General features: G+C 44.1%; 1 protein-coding gene and 1 long non-coding RNA gene across 4 annotated transcripts in view; one reads left to right on the top strand and one right to left on the bottom strand.

The window, feature by feature from the left end:
* The first annotated feature begins 560 nt into the window (after positions 1–560).
* On the top strand, positions 561–7,190 carry LOC121582969 (BTB/POZ domain-containing protein 1). Of its 2 annotated transcripts, none has more exons than XM_041899161.2 (8): positions 561–1,138; positions 1,544–1,700; positions 2,411–2,516; positions 3,022–3,219; positions 4,131–4,323; positions 5,148–5,235; positions 5,652–5,798; positions 6,206–7,190. In XM_041899161.2, the coding sequence occupies exons 1-8, from the start codon at positions 720–722 to the stop codon at positions 6,362–6,364; spliced, it is 1,467 nt and encodes a 488-aa protein (XP_041755095.1). In that variant the 5' UTR covers positions 561–719; the 3' UTR covers positions 6,365–7,190. The 2 variants fall into 2 exon arrangements, with proteins under 2 accessions (XP_041755095.1, XP_041755096.1); XM_041899162.2 differs by having other exon boundaries at positions 4,194–4,323.
* A 32-nt stretch (positions 7,191–7,222) lies between these two features.
* LOC121582971 overlaps positions 7,223–17,876 on the bottom strand; it is a 29,663-nt gene continuing 19,009 nt past the window's right edge. For both annotated transcript variants that reach the window (XR_006003422.2, XR_006658840.1), the window contains exons 2-3: positions 9,181–9,256; positions 7,223–9,005 (exon numbers count right to left, since the gene is read on the bottom strand). This is a non-coding gene — a long non-coding RNA (uncharacterized LOC121582971). The remainder of the gene's footprint in view (positions 9,006–9,180; positions 9,257–17,876) is intronic.

Raw genomic sequence — 17,876 nt, forward strand, 5'->3', positions numbered from 1 at the left:
ATCGATCTTTAGCAAGGCACTTAATACATCGTAGACATCAAATAGTTGAAGTAAACAAAAGTATGTGAGTCTGTTAGAGCATTATTCTCTACAATCTGTTGAGGTGACTAAAGGACTCCCTTTTTCAGAGACTATCCTTTCAAGCAGGTGGCCAGCGGAAGCCAAAACGCTTATTAAAGCACTACAATTTTACATTTAGTCTAGTATGGGACCAGAGGCTGTCAAAACCTGCTGGGACAAGGAAGGGGTGGAGCTTTGTTTCACAGATTTGACCATTTTCCAGAAGTTAGCTGGAAAGTATTAACAAAAAAAACGAGTATATAAACGATTCAAGAATGCTTGGCTTGTTGCAAAGCAGCTTTGCTCTGCGCATTCGGATTCTGTGGAAATTATTAACTGTGTGTTGTTGTGTCTAATATGCATGGTCCAGACTGATTTATGGTCCAGACAGATTTATGGTCATTCCCAAATAAAGGTATTCAGCGATGCTGCCTGCTTGACGTGACACCACAAAACAGTGCCGCCTAATGGGTTAAAAGAAAACAACAACAAAGATTCACAGGAAGAGACGTAAACCGCGGAAGTGTGCGTCATTCCTGGAAAGCAGTAACAAACGCTGGCCCATTCGTCTGTGAAAAAATCGCAATAAAACGCAAATATGTGTAATTGATATTTTCCACCATTATCAATCGTAAAAGACGATAAGGACAACGGTACAAATGGCGACTGGGGGTGGTGGCAGCGGCCCACCGTCCAATCTTGAAGGAAGAGCATCCAATTTCGCGCATTCTGGAGCGGGAAGAAATGCTGGAGCGGCCTCGAATATGCCAGTCCCCGTGGTCGCAGCACCAATCTCCCCCCCGTCGGGGGGCCTTCACCGGGAGCCTATGTACAACTGGCAGGCCACAAAGAGCTCGGTAAAAGAGCGCTTCGCGTTTCTCTTCAATAACGAACTGCTCAGCGACGTTAGGTTTATTGTCGGTAAAGGTAGACAGGCGCAGAGGATACCAGCGCATAAATTCGTCCTAGCTGCTGGTAGTGCAGTATTTGACGCAATGTTCAACGGGGGAATGGCCACCACCTCGGCCGAGATAGAGTTACCTGATGTGGAACCTGCAGCCTTCCTAGCCTTGCTAAGGTAACGTCTATTGACCGATCATGCAGTGCACTGCGATATAATATATTTATAGAGAAGTGTTGTTGTTGTTACCTAACTAGCTATATTTGTTGCTCTTATGTTATGAGTTCTGACATTGCATTTTCTGTATGTGAGTTGATGAAACTGATATAAACAAGGCTCCTGGCTGAGCTATGGCTACCGCTTCCTCATTCTAAATCTATTGTCCAGATTCCTTAACCATTTTTTACAAAACAGGCTAGTAATAAAAATACTTCACATGATAATTACCAACAGGTAAAAACATTTTTTGCTCTTCTATATGCAATGTCAAGCTTTTGTTTTAGAAGACAGACATTTGGTGTTCTGGAAGCCAGTCCCCCCACCTTCTTTGACCACTTACTTTGTGTGTGTGTGTCCCTGCAGGTTCCTGTACTCTGACGAGGTCCACATAGGACCAGAGACGGTGATGACCACTCTGTATACAGCGAAGAAATATGCCGTCCCTGCTCTGGAGACCCAGTGTGTGGAGTTCCTTACCAAACACCTCAGGGCAGACAACGCGTTCATGCTACTCACTCAGGTATATAAGACTGGTAATATAACTCCTATTGCATAAACTATTCTACATAATACTACTATTCACTCAGGAAGTATAATGATGGATAATCATAACTAGCCTAGAGGCTATGCTTCTCACTCAAAGAATATAAGATTGATGATGTAGGCTGATATCAAATAACCTAACCTGCCATATGCTTTTCACTCAGCATATAATGTAGGATACACTGGCCAGTGTAAATAAAATCCTCATGTGGGTACTAAATAATATGTGAGCTCTGCTCTAAATAGAATAAACTACTGTAGTTCATCACATAGAAAGAATAGCCAGGATGGTGTCTCTGCCAATTCCTCTTGAGTAACAATTCAGAACAGGGTGTACAAAACCCCCAAAACTAAGCCATGACCGAAGATAATACACTGGCCTAGATGACTTGGGTAGTACTACAGAATAAACCAGCCTAAACACACTTCACTCTGTTCATGTCCACTGTCCTAAGTATTTTCATAGGCCAATGTGCTTCCAAAACATCAAAATAAAATATATATTCAAGAGATCTCGTTTCCTATTTTTGTCCTATTGAGCGAGCAAGTTTGATCCTAGAATGTTGTATATCAAGTTATGCTTTTATCAAATCAATTGGACATTCCCAGGGTGCTACTTGAACAGACAATTTCCCCATGTGTCTCATGCTGATGTGTCATCTTGTACCGTGCTCATTCTTTCTGCAGGCCAGACTATTCGATGAGCCTCAGCTTGCCAGCCTCTGTTTGGAAACGATAGACAAAAGCACCGGTGATGCCATAAACGCAGAAGGATTCACTGACATTGACCTAGGTATACATGAGTATGGGTTATTATTCACACAGGAACAAATCCCAATGATATACAGTGGATGATTTGGGTAAACGGTGGGGGTTAGCCTTCATGCGTGCTTCTGAAGTAGTCAACTGGGTGGGACTTGCTATGAGTTAAGGAAGAAGAACAGAATTCCTTCCAGGTCATCAGGAGGGGTCAGCAAATGAATTAAACTCCTGAGCAAACATTTCATAACTGCAGGTGGTAGTAGCTACATCAACAAGCGTGGCTTTATACCTGTTCAGACCTATACACACTCAGTACAGTAGGTGGTGCTATGCACCTTTTCAGTTAATTTATGAACCGCCAATACACTCATGGTATTTGGTGTTTTATTAGGATCCCATCATAGAGGTAGTAGAAGAAATTGACTACTTGTTTCTGGGTGCATTCTGGAGACAATCAAGTTGAACCTTTGACCCTAACTCCTTCCCTTTTTGTCATACTGTGTAGACTAGGCCTAACGCTGAACCTGTGTTTTTAGATACGCTGTGTGCGGTGCTGGAGAGAGACACCCTGGGGATTCGCGAGAACCGTCTGTTTGGTGCGGTGGTGCGCTGGGCGGACGCCGAGTGTTACAGGCAACAGCTTCCCCTCACCTCTGAGAACAAACAGAAGGTTCTGGGCAAGGCCCTAACCCTCATCCGCTTCCCACTCATGACTGTGGAGGAGTTTGCCGCAGGTGGGCATCTCTCTGTCTGGGACATAAACACAGAGACGGATGCACGTAAACAGAAAGACACAAACACACACACTGTATCTACATTAGTAGTTTAAAATTTGAAATAAGTAAGGACTCTGCTTTGTCAGATTTCACATAGCCTAAATGTTATTACTTTTTAATATGAGTAAGCACTGCTTTTCATCAAGCTCATTCTTGTAGAATGTAAATACTTGAAAATACTTGTAACCTAGAATTCCTATAGAACATAGAACGGTGTATAATCATTTTATAAATGTGTTGTGTGTTTCTGCTGTCCAAAGAATCCAGCCCTAGAAACCAGTTTGATATTCATTCTTGTGCAACAGGGCCTGCCCAGTCTGAAACCAGTTTGATATTCATTCTTGTGCAACAGGGCCTGCCCAGTCTGAAACCAGTTTGATATTCATTCTTGTGCAACAGGGCCTGCCCAGTCTGAAACCAGTTTGATATTCATTCTTGTGCAACAGGGCCTGCCCAGTCTGAAACCAGTTTGATATGTTTTCTTGTGCAACAGGGCCTGCCCAGTCTGAAACCAGTTTGATATTCATTCTTGTGCAACAGGGCCTGCCCAGTCTGAAACCAGTTTGATATTTTTTCTTGTGCAACAGGGCCTGCCCAGTCTGAAACCAGTTTGATATTCATTCTTGTGCAACAGGGCCTGCCCAGTCTGAAACCAGTTTGATATTCATTCTTGTGCAACAGGGCCTGCCCAGTCTGAAACCAGTTTGATATGTTTTCTTGTGCAACAGGGCCTGCCCAGTCTGAAACCAGTTTGATATGTTTTCTTGTGCAACAGGGCCTGCCCAGTCTGAAACCAGTTTGATATGTTTTCTTGTGCAACAGGGCCTGCCCAGTCTGAAACCAGTTTGATATGTTTTCTTGTGCAACAGGGCCTGCCCAGTCTGGAATATTGTTGGATCGGGAGGTGGTAAATCTGTTTTTACACTTTACAGTAAACCCCAAGCCGCGGGTAGACTACATTGACAGGCCCCGCTGCTGCCTCCGCGGAAAGGAGGGCAGCGTTAGTAGGTTCCAGCAGGTTGAAAGTCGCTGGGGATACAGTGGCACCAGTGACAGGATCAGGTGAGACGGTGTACTTGCTTCTCTAAACTGTGACAATGTCCTACTGGCCCCACAAACTATAGAGACTAAAAGCCCTTGCACAGAAATGTTTTTTATTTTCTCATCTGGAAAAGTTAGCATGCAAAAAACCTGCCTCTTATTTTTTACGTGCAAATTATTCAGATGGAAAAACCGGACTTGGTATGAAAAGATAAACTAATTCTATGCTACAAACCAACACAGATGATGGTGTGTCAAAAGCAGCTGCAGTACAACTCTGGTTTATCATTTAATAACATATAAGCCTTTTTCTACAGACCTCGGTGTAGAGGAACACTTATGAGCGGCAGGTGGCCTAGTGGTTAGTGTTGGGCCAGTAATGGAAAGGTTGCTGGTTCAAAACCCAGAGCCGACAAGGCTCTGTCGATGTGCCCTTGAGGAAAGCACTTAACCTTAATTGCTCCTGTAAGTCGCTCTGTAGAAGAGCGTATGCTAAACGACAATTAATGTAAAACAATTTATAATAATAAATGAGTTCAACATATTTGAGGAGGGGGTTTGCTTCTGGCAGAGCCATAAAAAAACTGCTGCCTCACTGTTTTACAGTGGTGGAACATTTGAATGCAAATCAACACCCCAAAAAAGTTTTGAGATGGTTGTTATTCTATTGCAAGGTATGCTGTTAAAGGAGTCAACCAATTGAATTTGAGTGATGGTCTTTCTCCAGCCTCATACCTCTTCACCACACCCCCATTGGTGGAGACTCTATTGCATGTGTTTTAATAAAGGCAGTGTTAGTTCGTTTGAGGTTTCTAAAAGTATCTTGTCATTTCCATCTCCTGCAGATTTAATGTAAATAGAAGAATATCAGTAGTGGGGTTTGGACTGTATGGGTCGATCCACGGACCTACGGACTATCAGGTTAATATACAGGTACGCATTTAATCGTTCATTGATTTAATAAGGATGTGGTAATGAATGATGTTATATCTCCTGTGCTATCAGCCTGGTAGCCAGATGAAATGTGTCCTGTTAGTGCTTCAGCCTCACAACAACTTCTCCAATGTTCCTTACTGCGTATGAAGCACTAAGAGATCTGGTTACCAGGGTCGCCTTGAGTAGGGCACATAGTAACAAAATGTTTTGCAATGAAAAACCAAAAACCTGGGTTATTGGACAAGTTCAGGTAGTACCTTTCCGTTTCAAAACGTTTTTTACCCGGTTTGAACACGATCCAGGTCATTATAGTGAATTTGTTCAGAAAAGCTTTAAAAAATAATCGATATATATATATTTTTAAGCCATAGTGCAAACAGTAATTGACTAATTGTTTCTGTCGTTTTCTGCAGATTATTGAGAGTGACAAAAGCCTAACACTAGCAACAAACGACACAGGCTTTAGCTGTGACGGAACAGCCAACACATTCAGAGTCATGTTCAAGGAGCCTGTGGAGATTTTACCCAACGTTAGCTACACCGCTTGTGCAACCTTAAAGGTACGCTCACCCCACAACGACAGAAGCTGTGATACTGAGTACTCAAATGCATGTTTACAAACAAATAGGTTATTGTGTTTTCTTTTTATGAATTTGAACTTTGCCTCTGCTGCTAACAGCAGCATGTTTATTATAGACATTGAATCAAATGTTGTTATTGCAAACTAGTTTTGGTTGGTATTCTACTAGATTATCAACCCTGTGTGACCACAGTTGAGAATTTGTAATGAACATTTAATTGTCATCTCATCTTAAAGGGATTGTCCACACAAAACAAAACTATAAACAAATATTCCACTGTTAATACAATCCCCAAAATCTTTGTCAAGCTTTCAAGGTGTAGCACTTTCAGTACAGAGCAAAAACGGTGAGTTTCTCCATCATAACAATCCACGTGCCTTCTGTAGGGCCCGGACTCTCACTATGGCACTAAAGGGTTCAAGAAAGTGAGCCAGGAGTCCGCCACGGGGACCAAGACCACCTTTTTCTTTTTCAGTTCTCCTGGGAACAACAACGGCACGTCGGTGGAGGACGGACAGATCCCGGAGATCATCTACTACACCTAGACAACGCCTCACCACACCTGGGTCCTGTTCAGTTGGGCCAAAACGTTTAGAAACTGGGGCGGTCCTACCCGGACTCGTTCATTTTGGTTTCCGTTGCAACTCTTTACAAAAAAAATATTTTCGTTGCTTGCACTATTAAACACGACTCCCTAGTAAACACGACTGGGTTGTGTTCAGTAGGCAAACTTGGAACGTTGCAGCTAGAAATGTCACGAATAGAGATGACGTGATGCCTTATTCTCATTGCGGCATGTTTGTTCTAGATGTATTTCTATCTAAACGTTCCACAACGTTGTGCCCTGCTGAACAATGCCCTGGATCAGGTAGACACCATCTACCCCACCTAAACCAGGGGGGCCATGTTCAGTAGGCATAGAATGGAGGAAAACGGAGTGTGACAGGGAGGTACTACCTGAGCTTGTCAAATAAGAAGCACTTATTTACATTTTCTGTTGTGAAATGTTTTGCAAGGGTGTGCTCTAATGAGCATGACCTGTGCGGTCGGGTAGGCCTGAGAGTGGAATGGAATGGCAGACTTCAGGAAGGATTGTAGCCTGGTCCCAGATCTTTCTGTGCTCTTGCTGAGTCCATTGCCATTGTTGTCCAAGACGATTCCATAAGGAGTAGGCAAGAGGGCAGAAACAGACCAGCACCCAGGCTAGAGGGATTGTGCCTTCTGCTGTTCAGGAACGGATACAAAGACTTTTGGAAACCAAAAGGAGTGGAGTGTAGGCCTACTCTGCTGGTTTGTGAACTGGGGTGTGCGAGGCCAGTGGAGGCTGGTGGGAGGAGCTATAGGACGGGCTCATTGTAATGGCTGGAATGGAATAAATGGTACGGAGTCATATGTGGTTTCCATATGTTTGATACCTTCATTTATTCCATTCCAGCCATTACAATGAGCCTGTCCTATAGCTCCTCCCACCAGCCTCCATTGTGCGAGACATATTTGACGTAATAGAACTGGAACTCAAAATGGATTGATACTGAGACATGTAGAGATGCATAATAGGACTGTGGACTGGCTGGAATCTGGGTGAAGGTAGACAATGACACATCAGTTGTAAATGTTCTATGTTCTACTTCAGTGGAGGCTGCTGAGGGGAGGATGGCTCATAAGAATGGCTGGAACGGAAACCATGGAAACCATGTATTTGATACCATTCCACTGATTCCAGTCCATCCATTACCACGAGCCCGTCCTCCCCAATTAAGGTGCCACCAACCTCCTGTGTTCTACTGGCTATCTGTGGTCCGTATCTTCATCAGGGAATCACCGACTACAGTGGTGTCGTCTGGAGTGTATTCAATAGACACCAAACAGAAGAGAACGGACCGAAACGGGAAAGGACTACCTGAACTTGTCCGATAACAAACTAGTTTTCATTGCAAAACATTTAACTATGGTGTGCACTTATGAATACACCCCATGTAGTGTAAAATCGCAGAGAGTGCCCTTCACTGATCGATCAACGTAATTTCGTAGTTTGAATGCTGGCGTGGTAAAAGTTCCACTGTTATCGTGCACTACCTTTTATCATTTTTATTTGCAGGTGGAATTTTTCATGTGCAAATAAAATCTTAACTAGTGATGTCTGAGTATTTGTGCATATGTGAAAGTTTGCCTATGTACGTGACATGCTTTAATTTGTTACCTTGTTTCCTTAGCATGTCATCTAAGAGTAAGACAGGAGAATATAGTGACTGTTATTTGTTGAAACGAGCAGAAATGTATATTTTTAGCTTTTGGCAATAAAGTACGTTGACACCAATGATTGATTTGTTTGATACTTTCTGAAATGATTCAGTGTAGTGTGTCATTAAAGCTACAGTCTGTGATCAGTGAAGCTGTTCAACAATACATATAACAGATTTGATGCTCTCAAACACACCCATAATCTGGGAAACTGTTCAACAATACATAACAAGATTTGATGCTCTCAAACACAGGCATAATCTGGGAAACAGTTCAACAATACATCACAGATTTGATGCTCACAAACACAGCCATAATCTGGGAAACTGGTCAACAATACATTACAGATTTGATGCTCTTAAACAAGGCCATAATGTAGGAATATACAGAAAGATGGGGGAAACGGCAAGGTAACAAGAAGTTGTAATACTACACTAGTTCCTATCGGTGGAGCTCCAAGTTAAATCAATGGAGCTCCAACTTCAAGCCTGGTCCTAAGGACCCTGGACCCACTGGCTATGCAGTAGGCTATTGTTCCATCCCAGCATTAACACTTGATTCAACCAACCAAAGGCTTTGATTAATAGCTGATTAGCTGAATCAAGTGTTGTGCTTATAGGCATACTTTTAAATAGCTTTGTATCTGCATAAGGTACAGATCTAAAATCAACCACCGAGTCCTCTGGCCTCTCTTGTCAATGCTATGGTAATATGGTTTTTCAAATGTCCACTTGTTTGATTTTCTACAATATCAAAGGTAATATACATCAGATAACATGCTAGACAAGTTGACCTGCCTTGTAGGTAATGGAGGACAGAGAAAGGGATATGCTTGTTTTTTTTGTTTCATATGCTGAATTGCTTGGGTTGCTTGCTAGACTGTCGAAGATGCAGCAGCAGTTTTTTTTGTTATCTGCGGAAGGCCACTCCGCAAAGGACATTGGCCTGTGAGAGAAAAATAAAGTAATTACATCACTGTTACTTCAGCCATACTTTACTGTGAATAAATAGGTGTTTAATTGTCAAGCTCAGGAAATAATCTTTTTGAAATAGATATATTTTGTGTGAAAAACATTTTGCCAAACCGTGTAAACATTGGTAGTATTTCCGAGAATCATACCTGGGGCTGGGTTTGAGAGGTTTTCCCTGGGCTGGTGATTTTTTTTCCCCATTCCACCATGCTGAATTATCTGAATCTGCAGAGAAAAAACATCTTACTAGCTCTCCCTCACTGTCTCTTACAAACATCTAAACACAACATACAGTGTGGAGAACAAGTATTTGATACACTGCCGATTTTGCAGGTTTTCCTACTTACAAAGCATGTAGAGGTCTGTAATTTTTTATCATAGGTACACTTCAACTGCGAGAGACGGAATCTAAAACAAAAATCCAGAAAATCACATTGTATGATTTTTAAGTAATTCATTTGCATTTTATTGCATGACATAAGTATTTGATACATCAGAAAAGCAGAACTTAATATTTGGTACAGAAACCTTTGTTTGCAACTACAGAGATCATACGTTTCCTGTAGGTCTTGACCAGGTTTGCACACACTGCAGCAGGGATTTTGGCCCACTCCTCCATACAGACCTTCTCCAGATCCTTCAGGTTTCGGGGCTGTCGCTGGGCAATACGGACTTTCAGCTCCCTCCAAAGATTTTCTATTGGGTTCAGGTCTGGAGACTGGCTAGGCCACTCCAGGACCTTGAGATGCTTCTTACGGAGCCACTCCTTAGTTGCCCTGGCTGTGTGTTTCGGGTCGTTGTCATGCTGGAAGACCCAGCCACGACCCATCTTCAATGCTCTTACTGAGGGAAGGAGGTTGTTGGCCAAGATCTCGCGATACATGGCCCCATCCATCCTCCCCTCAATACGGTGCAGTCGTCCTGTCCCCTTTGCAGAAAAGCATCCCCCAAAAAGTATGTTTCCACCTCCATTCTTCACGGTTGGGATGGTGTTCTTGGGGTTGTACTCATCCTTCTTCTTCCTCCAAACACGGCGAGTGGAGTTTAGACCAAAAAGCTCTATTTTTGTCTCATCAGACAACATGACCTTCTCCCATTCCTCCTCTGGATCTTCCAGATGGTCATTGGCAAACTTCAGACGGGCCTGGACATGCGCTGGCTTGAGCAGGGGGACCTTGCGTGCGCTGCAGGATTTTTATCCATGACGGCGTAGTGTGTTACTAATGGTTTTCTTTAAGACTGTGGTCCCAGCTCTCTTCAGGTCATTGACCAGGTCCTGTCATGTAGTTCTGGGCTGATCCCTCACCTTCCTCATGATCATTAATGCCCCACGAGGTGAGATCTTCATGGAACCCCAGACCGAGGGTGATTGACCGTCATCTTGAACTTCTTCCATTTTCTAATAATTGCGCCAACAATTGTTGCCTTCTCACCAAGCTGCTTGCCTATTGTCCTGTAGCCCATCCCAGCCTTGTGCAGGTCTACAATTTTATCCCTGATGTCCTTACACAGCTCTCTGGTCTTGGCCATTGTGGAGAGGTTGGAGTCTGCTTGATTGAGTGTGTGGACAGGTGTCTTTTATACAGGTAACGAGTTCAAACAGGTGCAGTTAATACAGGTAATGAGTGGAGAACAGGAGGGCTTCTTAAAGAAAAACTAACAGGTCTGTGAGAGCCGGAATTCTTACTGGTTGGTAGGTGATCAAATACTTATGTCATGCAATAAAATGCAAATTAATTACTTAAAAATCATACAATGTGATTTTCTGGATTTTTGTTTTAGATTCCGTCTCTCACAGTTGAAGTGTACATATGATAAAAATTACAGACCTCTACATGCTTTGTAAGTAGGAAAACCTGCAAAATCGGCAGTGTATCAAATACTTGTTCTCCCCACTGTAGCTCTTGAATAAGGCAGATAAGTAATAGTTATAGTAGACTTATTCCAGGCAGCTATTGTTGAATAGTAAATATAAATATCCATATTTTCCAAACGAATTGTCCCACTACATGGACAGTAACAGAGAGGTCAGTAGCAGTATACCTATTGAAGACAAATGTCCATAGACAAACTACTTCTTATCTGATTCAAATTATGAAACCACCAAAAGCCAACAACTTTTGTCCTTCCTAATGAATATTCAGTGTGCTATCTCTGAATAAGTTCGCACTTTGGTTGAACAGTGATTTCCTGAATAGCTATTTTGAAACAGATGTGTGCGCATGAGGGGTTTGTGATAAGTCTCCAAAGACTATTAAAAGCAATAACCAAATGTAGGAAGTTATGTATGCATATTTCTGACCTTTTGTTTGCACTTGTTATATTCAGAAGACAATAAAAACCACATATGGTTTGAAAGATGATTATGCATGAGGTAATTAGCCTTTGTATAATTTTTTCATCAAATGCGCAGAAATCCAAATGAGAATATTAGTAGAGAATGTTGGCTATCCATAACTGATCCATATTCAGATACAGAATAAATCGAAAGCTCCTCTCTGTGCATGGACACATGGGGACCGCCTGGCTGGCATTCTCCTCGCCCATTTCTCACATTATTATTTACCTGGCATGGATCTTCTTGACTTTCAGAATAGCCTTTACTTATTTTTCCGGGGCTGAGAGTCAGGGGGGATTTTTCAAGCAATTTCTGCTCTGTGGAGAATGCCAGCCAGGCATGTGTCCATGCACAGAGAGGAGCTTTCAACCTTACACCCTCCAACAGGTCAGGGATTTAACTTGTCCTGTCTGTGAGTGGCACAGAATTACAGGCTTGTTGGCCTGGAGAGAGAAACATGATTGAGCCTCACTCACAGCGAGAGACATCAAGTCTTTAAATATTTCAATAGCCGTTTGGTGAAAACGGCCCTTGGCTTTGGATTCCATGTGTATCTCAGTCAGAATACACTGTCTCCCTGTGATCTAATAGCCTTACTGCAAGATGCCACCAAACATGAAAAGCAATATCCACCTGGGTCTTTACTGGCCTGTAAGCAAAGTCAGTTTATAGAAATATCCATGTGGACCAGCGGTGTCTTATTTTCCAAAAGTAATGGGTTTTTCTGCAGTGCGGTTTTTCTGTGAACTGCTTCAGAAGGCACAGTGTCTTCGCGCCTCCTTTGGGACTGTGGCACTGGACAGAACAAAAGAGGATGGGATCTTTGCAACTTGCCGGTAGGAGGCCTGGGGAATAGAGGTGAGCCTAAACGTATGGTAGGCTATCACATAAGCCAGGGGTACACAAATGTAGATGCCGAAGTCGGCAGCATTGCTGGTGTTCACCCTTCCCATTGCGTCAGAGACCTGGGATATCAGGGGCACAACATTCACATATAAATATATACTGTAGAACTAACATGCCTGACTATGACATGTAGAATAATGAATAATTTTGGCTCTTATTTATGACATTTCTATCTACAACATTCAACAACGTCTTCCTTCTGAACATGGCCCAGGTGACAAAACTCTCTGGCCAATCAGTGACACGAATCAGTCAGAAAAACAGCAGTACTTCAGACCCTGAGGACTAGATTTAATAACCCTGTTATTAAATAATCCATCCCTATCTCCTAGCAATGCCCCACAGGCCACTGCCAGACAAATACTGTATGTGCCACCTGTACTGAATACCAGTGTCAACTATAAATCACTTTGAATAACGTCATCTGTTAAATTACCATATTATACTACTACTATCTTGTTTAGCAACTTTGCAATCCATCCCTCCAGATAACTTCACATAACGTTACTTTCTCCAAAGTTTCATTCTTCAAAACGTAACCGCCTTAAGTTATTGTTATCATGCTAACCCCACGTTTGCCTTCTTTGGCTTCTCTTGAGTTATTCCCCTCTCTGGGAGAGTGAGCGATAGCTCCAACTACCCCTGGGCTGCTGGTAGGTGATAACCTGCTGTACCCACAGACTCAGATCTCAGTCTGGCTTGGGGGGATCTAATTCCACCTGTGTGTGTGTGTGTGTGTGTGTGTGTGTGAGCGTGTACATGCATGCATGAGTGAGTGTGTGTCTCCAGCATATACGCTATAGCTCTGTAGCATTCAGCACAGCTCTCCACAACCCTGGTCTTTTTCTTCCTTCAAATGCTTATCTGCCTCTGAGGGTTCACTGAGGGGGATTTAGAAGCTACAGTTGATTCATACATGAGCGAGAGAAGAGGAGGCTGGAATGGAAAGTCAGACTGCGAAGAAGAGGAGGACATCTCAGAGAGTGATAGCAGAGTCTCATAACTGACAAAGCGACTTACTTCGCGTCTGTGGGAGACTTGAGTGATGCACCTGAACCAATCAATTAATCAAATGTATTTATATTGATCAGCAGTTGTCACAAAGTGCTTGTACAGAAACCGAGCCTAAAACCCCAGAGAGCAAGCAATGCAGATGTAGAAGCACGGTGGCTAGAAAAAACTCCCTAGAAAGGCTGGAACCTTGGAACAAACCTAGAAAGGAACCAGGCTGTGGGGTGGCCAGTCCTTTTCTGGCTGTGCTGGGTGGCAAGTGTCTTCACTGACATTTTCAACCTGTCCCTGACTGAGTCTGTAATAGCAACATGTTTCAAGCAGACCACCATAGTCCTTGTGCCCAAGAACACTAAGGTAACCTGCCTAAATGACCCGTAGCACTCACGTCTGTAGACATGAAGCGCTGTGAAAGGCTGATCATGGCTCACATCAACACCATTATCCCAGAAACCGTAGACCCACTCCAATTTGCATACCACCCCAACAGATCCACAGAAAATGCAATCTCTATTGCACTCCACACTGCCCTTTCCCACCTGGACAAAAGGAACACCTACGTGAGAATGCTATTCATTGACTACAGCTCAGCGTCCAACACCATAGTGCCCTCAAAGCTCATCACTAAGCTAAGGACCATGGGACTAAACACCTCCCTCTGCAACTGGATCCTGGACTTCCTGACGGGCCGCCCCCAGGTGGTAAGGGTAGGTAACAACACATCTGCCACGCTGATCCTCAACACGGGGCCCCTCAGGGGTGCATGCTCAGTCCCCTCCTGTACTCCCTGTTCACCCATAACTGCATGGCAAGGCACGACTCCAACACCATCATTAAGTTTGCTGACGACACAACAGTGGTAGGCCTGATCACGGACAACGACGAGACAGCCTGTAGGGAGGAGGTCAGAGACCTGGCCGTGTTGTGCCAGGACAACAACCTCTCCCTCAACGTGATCAAGACAAAGGAGATGATTGTGGACTACAGGAAAAAGAAGAGGACCGAGCACGGTCCACATCACCAACAAACTATCATGGTCCAAACACACCAAGACAGTCGTGAAGAGGGCACGACAAAGCCTATTCCCCCTCAGGAGACTGAAAAGATTTGGCATGGGTCCTCAAATCCTCAAAAATGTCTACAGCTGTACCATTGAGAAAATCCTGACTGGCTGCATCATTGCCTGGTATGGCAATTGCTCGGCCTCCAACCGCAAGGCACTACAGAGGGTAGTGCGTACGGCCCAGTACATCAATGGGGCCAAGCTTCCTGCCATCCAGGACCTCTATACCAGGCGGTGTCAGAAGAATGCCCTAAAAACTGCTGCTAGGTAGCTCTCTCTCTGCTCTCTCCCTCCCCTCTGTCTGTTTTGATTGCAGGAGTGAAGTCTGTTGTGCGGGAGTCAGGGTTCCAGCTGCAGCTCATTCACCATAATCACCTCAGCCTTAAAGACCCGGTCAAACTTGCCACTCATCGTCAGATCATAGTCAAGACGACCATGTTAGTCTCGCTGTTGACTCAACCTGCTTGTTTTCGCTCTTTGTGTTTTTGGCCTGTTCTATTTACTTTTCTCCTGTGCCACAGATTATTGGAACCTGACTCCTGCCTCCGCTTCACTCCTGCCACCACCATCCTGCTTTCCACTACCGGACCTCCCTTTTGGACTCACCACGGACACTAGGACGTTACGGTACCACTCCTGCTCAGAACCTGGATCTGTTACCCTCCCTGTAAACCTGGACTTGCTCTTCCCCTATTTTTGGAAACCTGGACAATTGCACATTGTAAATAAACCTGTTAAACCTTCTCTGGCTCGGTGTAGTTGTCTGCATTTGGGTTCCTATCTAGTTAAATCGTGACAGTTCTCTCTGCTACCGCAAGGCAAGCGGTACCGGAGCGCCAAGTCTAGGTCAAAAAGGCTTCTTAACAGCTTCTACCCCCAAGCCATAAGACTCCTGAACAGCTAATCAAATGGCTACCCGGACTATTTGCATTGCTCCCCCCCTCCTCTTTTACGCTGCTGCTACTCTCTGTTTATTATCTATGCATAGTCACTTTAACTCTACCTACATGTACATATTACCTCAATTACCTCGACTAACCTGTTCCCCCACACATTGACTCTGTACCGGTACCCCCTGTATATAGCCTCGCTACTGTTATTTTATTGCTGCTCTTTAATTATTTTTTATTTTTTACTTAACACATTTTTTAATAGCACATAGATTATTGCAGCATAGATACTGGGGACTGAGACAGGGTGGGTCGGGAGATGCTGTGGCCCCGTCCAAAGTTACCAACGGACAGGGCCAACCAGGCAGGATATAACCACCCACGTTGCCAAAGCACAGCCCCCACACCACCAAAGGGATATCAACAGACCACTAACTTACTACCCTGAGACAAGGCCGAGTATAGCCCACAAAGATCTCCCCCACCGCACGAGCCCGAGGACAGGAAGGAAGATCACGTCAGTGACTCAACCCACTCAGGTCGAGTATAGCGATAAAAGCCTGGTTAGAGGTGATGCACCCCTCCTAAGGACGGCATGGGAGAGCGTGAGCAAGCCAGTGATTCAGCCCCCTTAATAGAGAGAGGGGAGCCAAGCAGGCAGAGACAGCAAGGGAGGTTTGTCTCTCTAGTGTCTTGCCGTTCACCTTTACACCCCAGGGCCAGACTACACTCAATCATAGGACCTACTTCAGTAAATATTTAAAGGGATACTTCAGGATTTTGGAAATGAAGCCCTTTATCTAACATCCCCATAGTCAGATGAATTCATTTTCATGTCTCTGCGAGCAGGTTGAAGAAAGTTGCTAACTAGTGTTAGCGCAATTGCTAACTAGCGTTTCCCATAGACTTCCAGTCATTGCGCTAACGCTGGTTAGCATTGGCTCACGAAACTACCTCTATCTTTCTTCATACTGGATGCAGAGACATAAATGGTATCCATGAGTTCATCTGACTCTGGGGAAGTCCACTGAACCAAAATATAAACGCAACATGAAACAATTTCTAAGAGTTCATATAAGGAAATCAGTCAATTGAAATAAATAAATTAGGCCCTAATCTATGGATTTCACATGACTGGGAATACAGATATGCATCTGTTGGGCACAGATAGCTTAAACATAAGGTAGGGGCGTGGATCAGAAAACCAGTCAGTATCTGGTGTGACCACCATTTGCCTCATGCAGCGCGACACATCTCCTTCGCATAGAGTTGATCAGGCTGTTGATTGTGGCCTGTGAAATGTTGTCCCACTTCTCTTCAATGGCTGTGTGAAGTTGTTGGATATTGGCAGGGACTGGAACACGCTGTCCTACACGTCGATCCAGAGCATCCCAAACATGCTCAATGGGTGACATGTCTGGTGAGTATACAGGCCATGGAAGAACATTTTCAGCTTCCAGGAATTGTGTACAGATCCTTGCGACATGGGGCCGTGCATTATCATGCTGAAACATGAGGTGATGGCGGTGGATGAATGGCACACAATGGGCCTCAGGATCTCGTCACAGTATCTCTTTATATTCAATTTGCCATTGATAAAATCCAATTGTGTTCGTTGTCCGTAGCTTATGCCTGCCCATACCATAACCCCACCCCCACCATGGGGCACTCTGTTCACAACGTTGACATCAGCAAACCGCTCGCACACACGACGCCATACACGCTGTCTGCCATCTGCCTGGTACAGTTTAAACTGGGATTCATCCGTGAAGAACACACTTCTCCAGCGTGCCAGTGGCCATCGAAGGTGAGCATTGTCCCACTGAAGTCGGTTATGACATCGAACTGCAGTCAGGTCAAGACCCTGGTGAGGATGACGAGCATGCAGATGACCTTCCCTGAGACGGTTTCTGACAGTTTGTGCAGAAATGCCTCGGTTGTACAAACCAATAGTTTCATCAGCTGTCCGGGTGACTGGTCTCAGACGATCTCGCAGGTGAAGAAGCCGGATGTGGAGGTCCTGGGCTGGCGTGGTTACATGTGGTCTGCGGTTGTGAGACGGGTTGGACGTACTGCCAAATTCTCTAAAACGACATTGGAGGCGGCTTATGGTAGAGAAATTAACATTCAATTCTCTGGCAACAGCTCTGGTGGACATTCCTGCAGTCAGCATGCCAATTGCATGCTCCCTCAAAACTTGGGACATCTGTGGCATTGTGTTGTGTGACAAAACTGTGCATTTTAGAGTGACCTTTTATTGTCCCCAGCACAAGGTGCACCTGTGTAATGATCATGCGGCTTCATCAGCTGCTTGATATGCCACACCTGTCAGGTGGATGGATTATCTTGGCAAAGGAGAAATGCTCACTAACAGGGATGTAAACAAATGTGTGCACAACATTTGAGAGAAATATGCTTTTTGTGCATATGGAAAATGTCTGGGGTCTTTTATTTCAGCTCATGAAACATGTAACCAACACTTTAAATGTTGCATCTATATTTTTGTTAAGTATACATAAAGGGTTCATTGCCAAAATCCTGAAGTATCCCTTTAAAGGTTGAGACAGAATCTGCATCTCTCACATAGATCGGCAGTCCATTCCATAAAAAATGTAGCTCTATAGGAGAAAGCCCTGC

Source organism: Coregonus clupeaformis, unplaced genomic scaffold (genome assembly GCF_020615455.1).
Source record: "Coregonus clupeaformis isolate EN_2021a unplaced genomic scaffold, ASM2061545v1 scaf0547, whole genome shotgun sequence".
Lineage (NCBI taxonomy): Eukaryota > Metazoa > Chordata > Actinopteri > Salmoniformes > Salmonidae > Coregonus > Coregonus clupeaformis.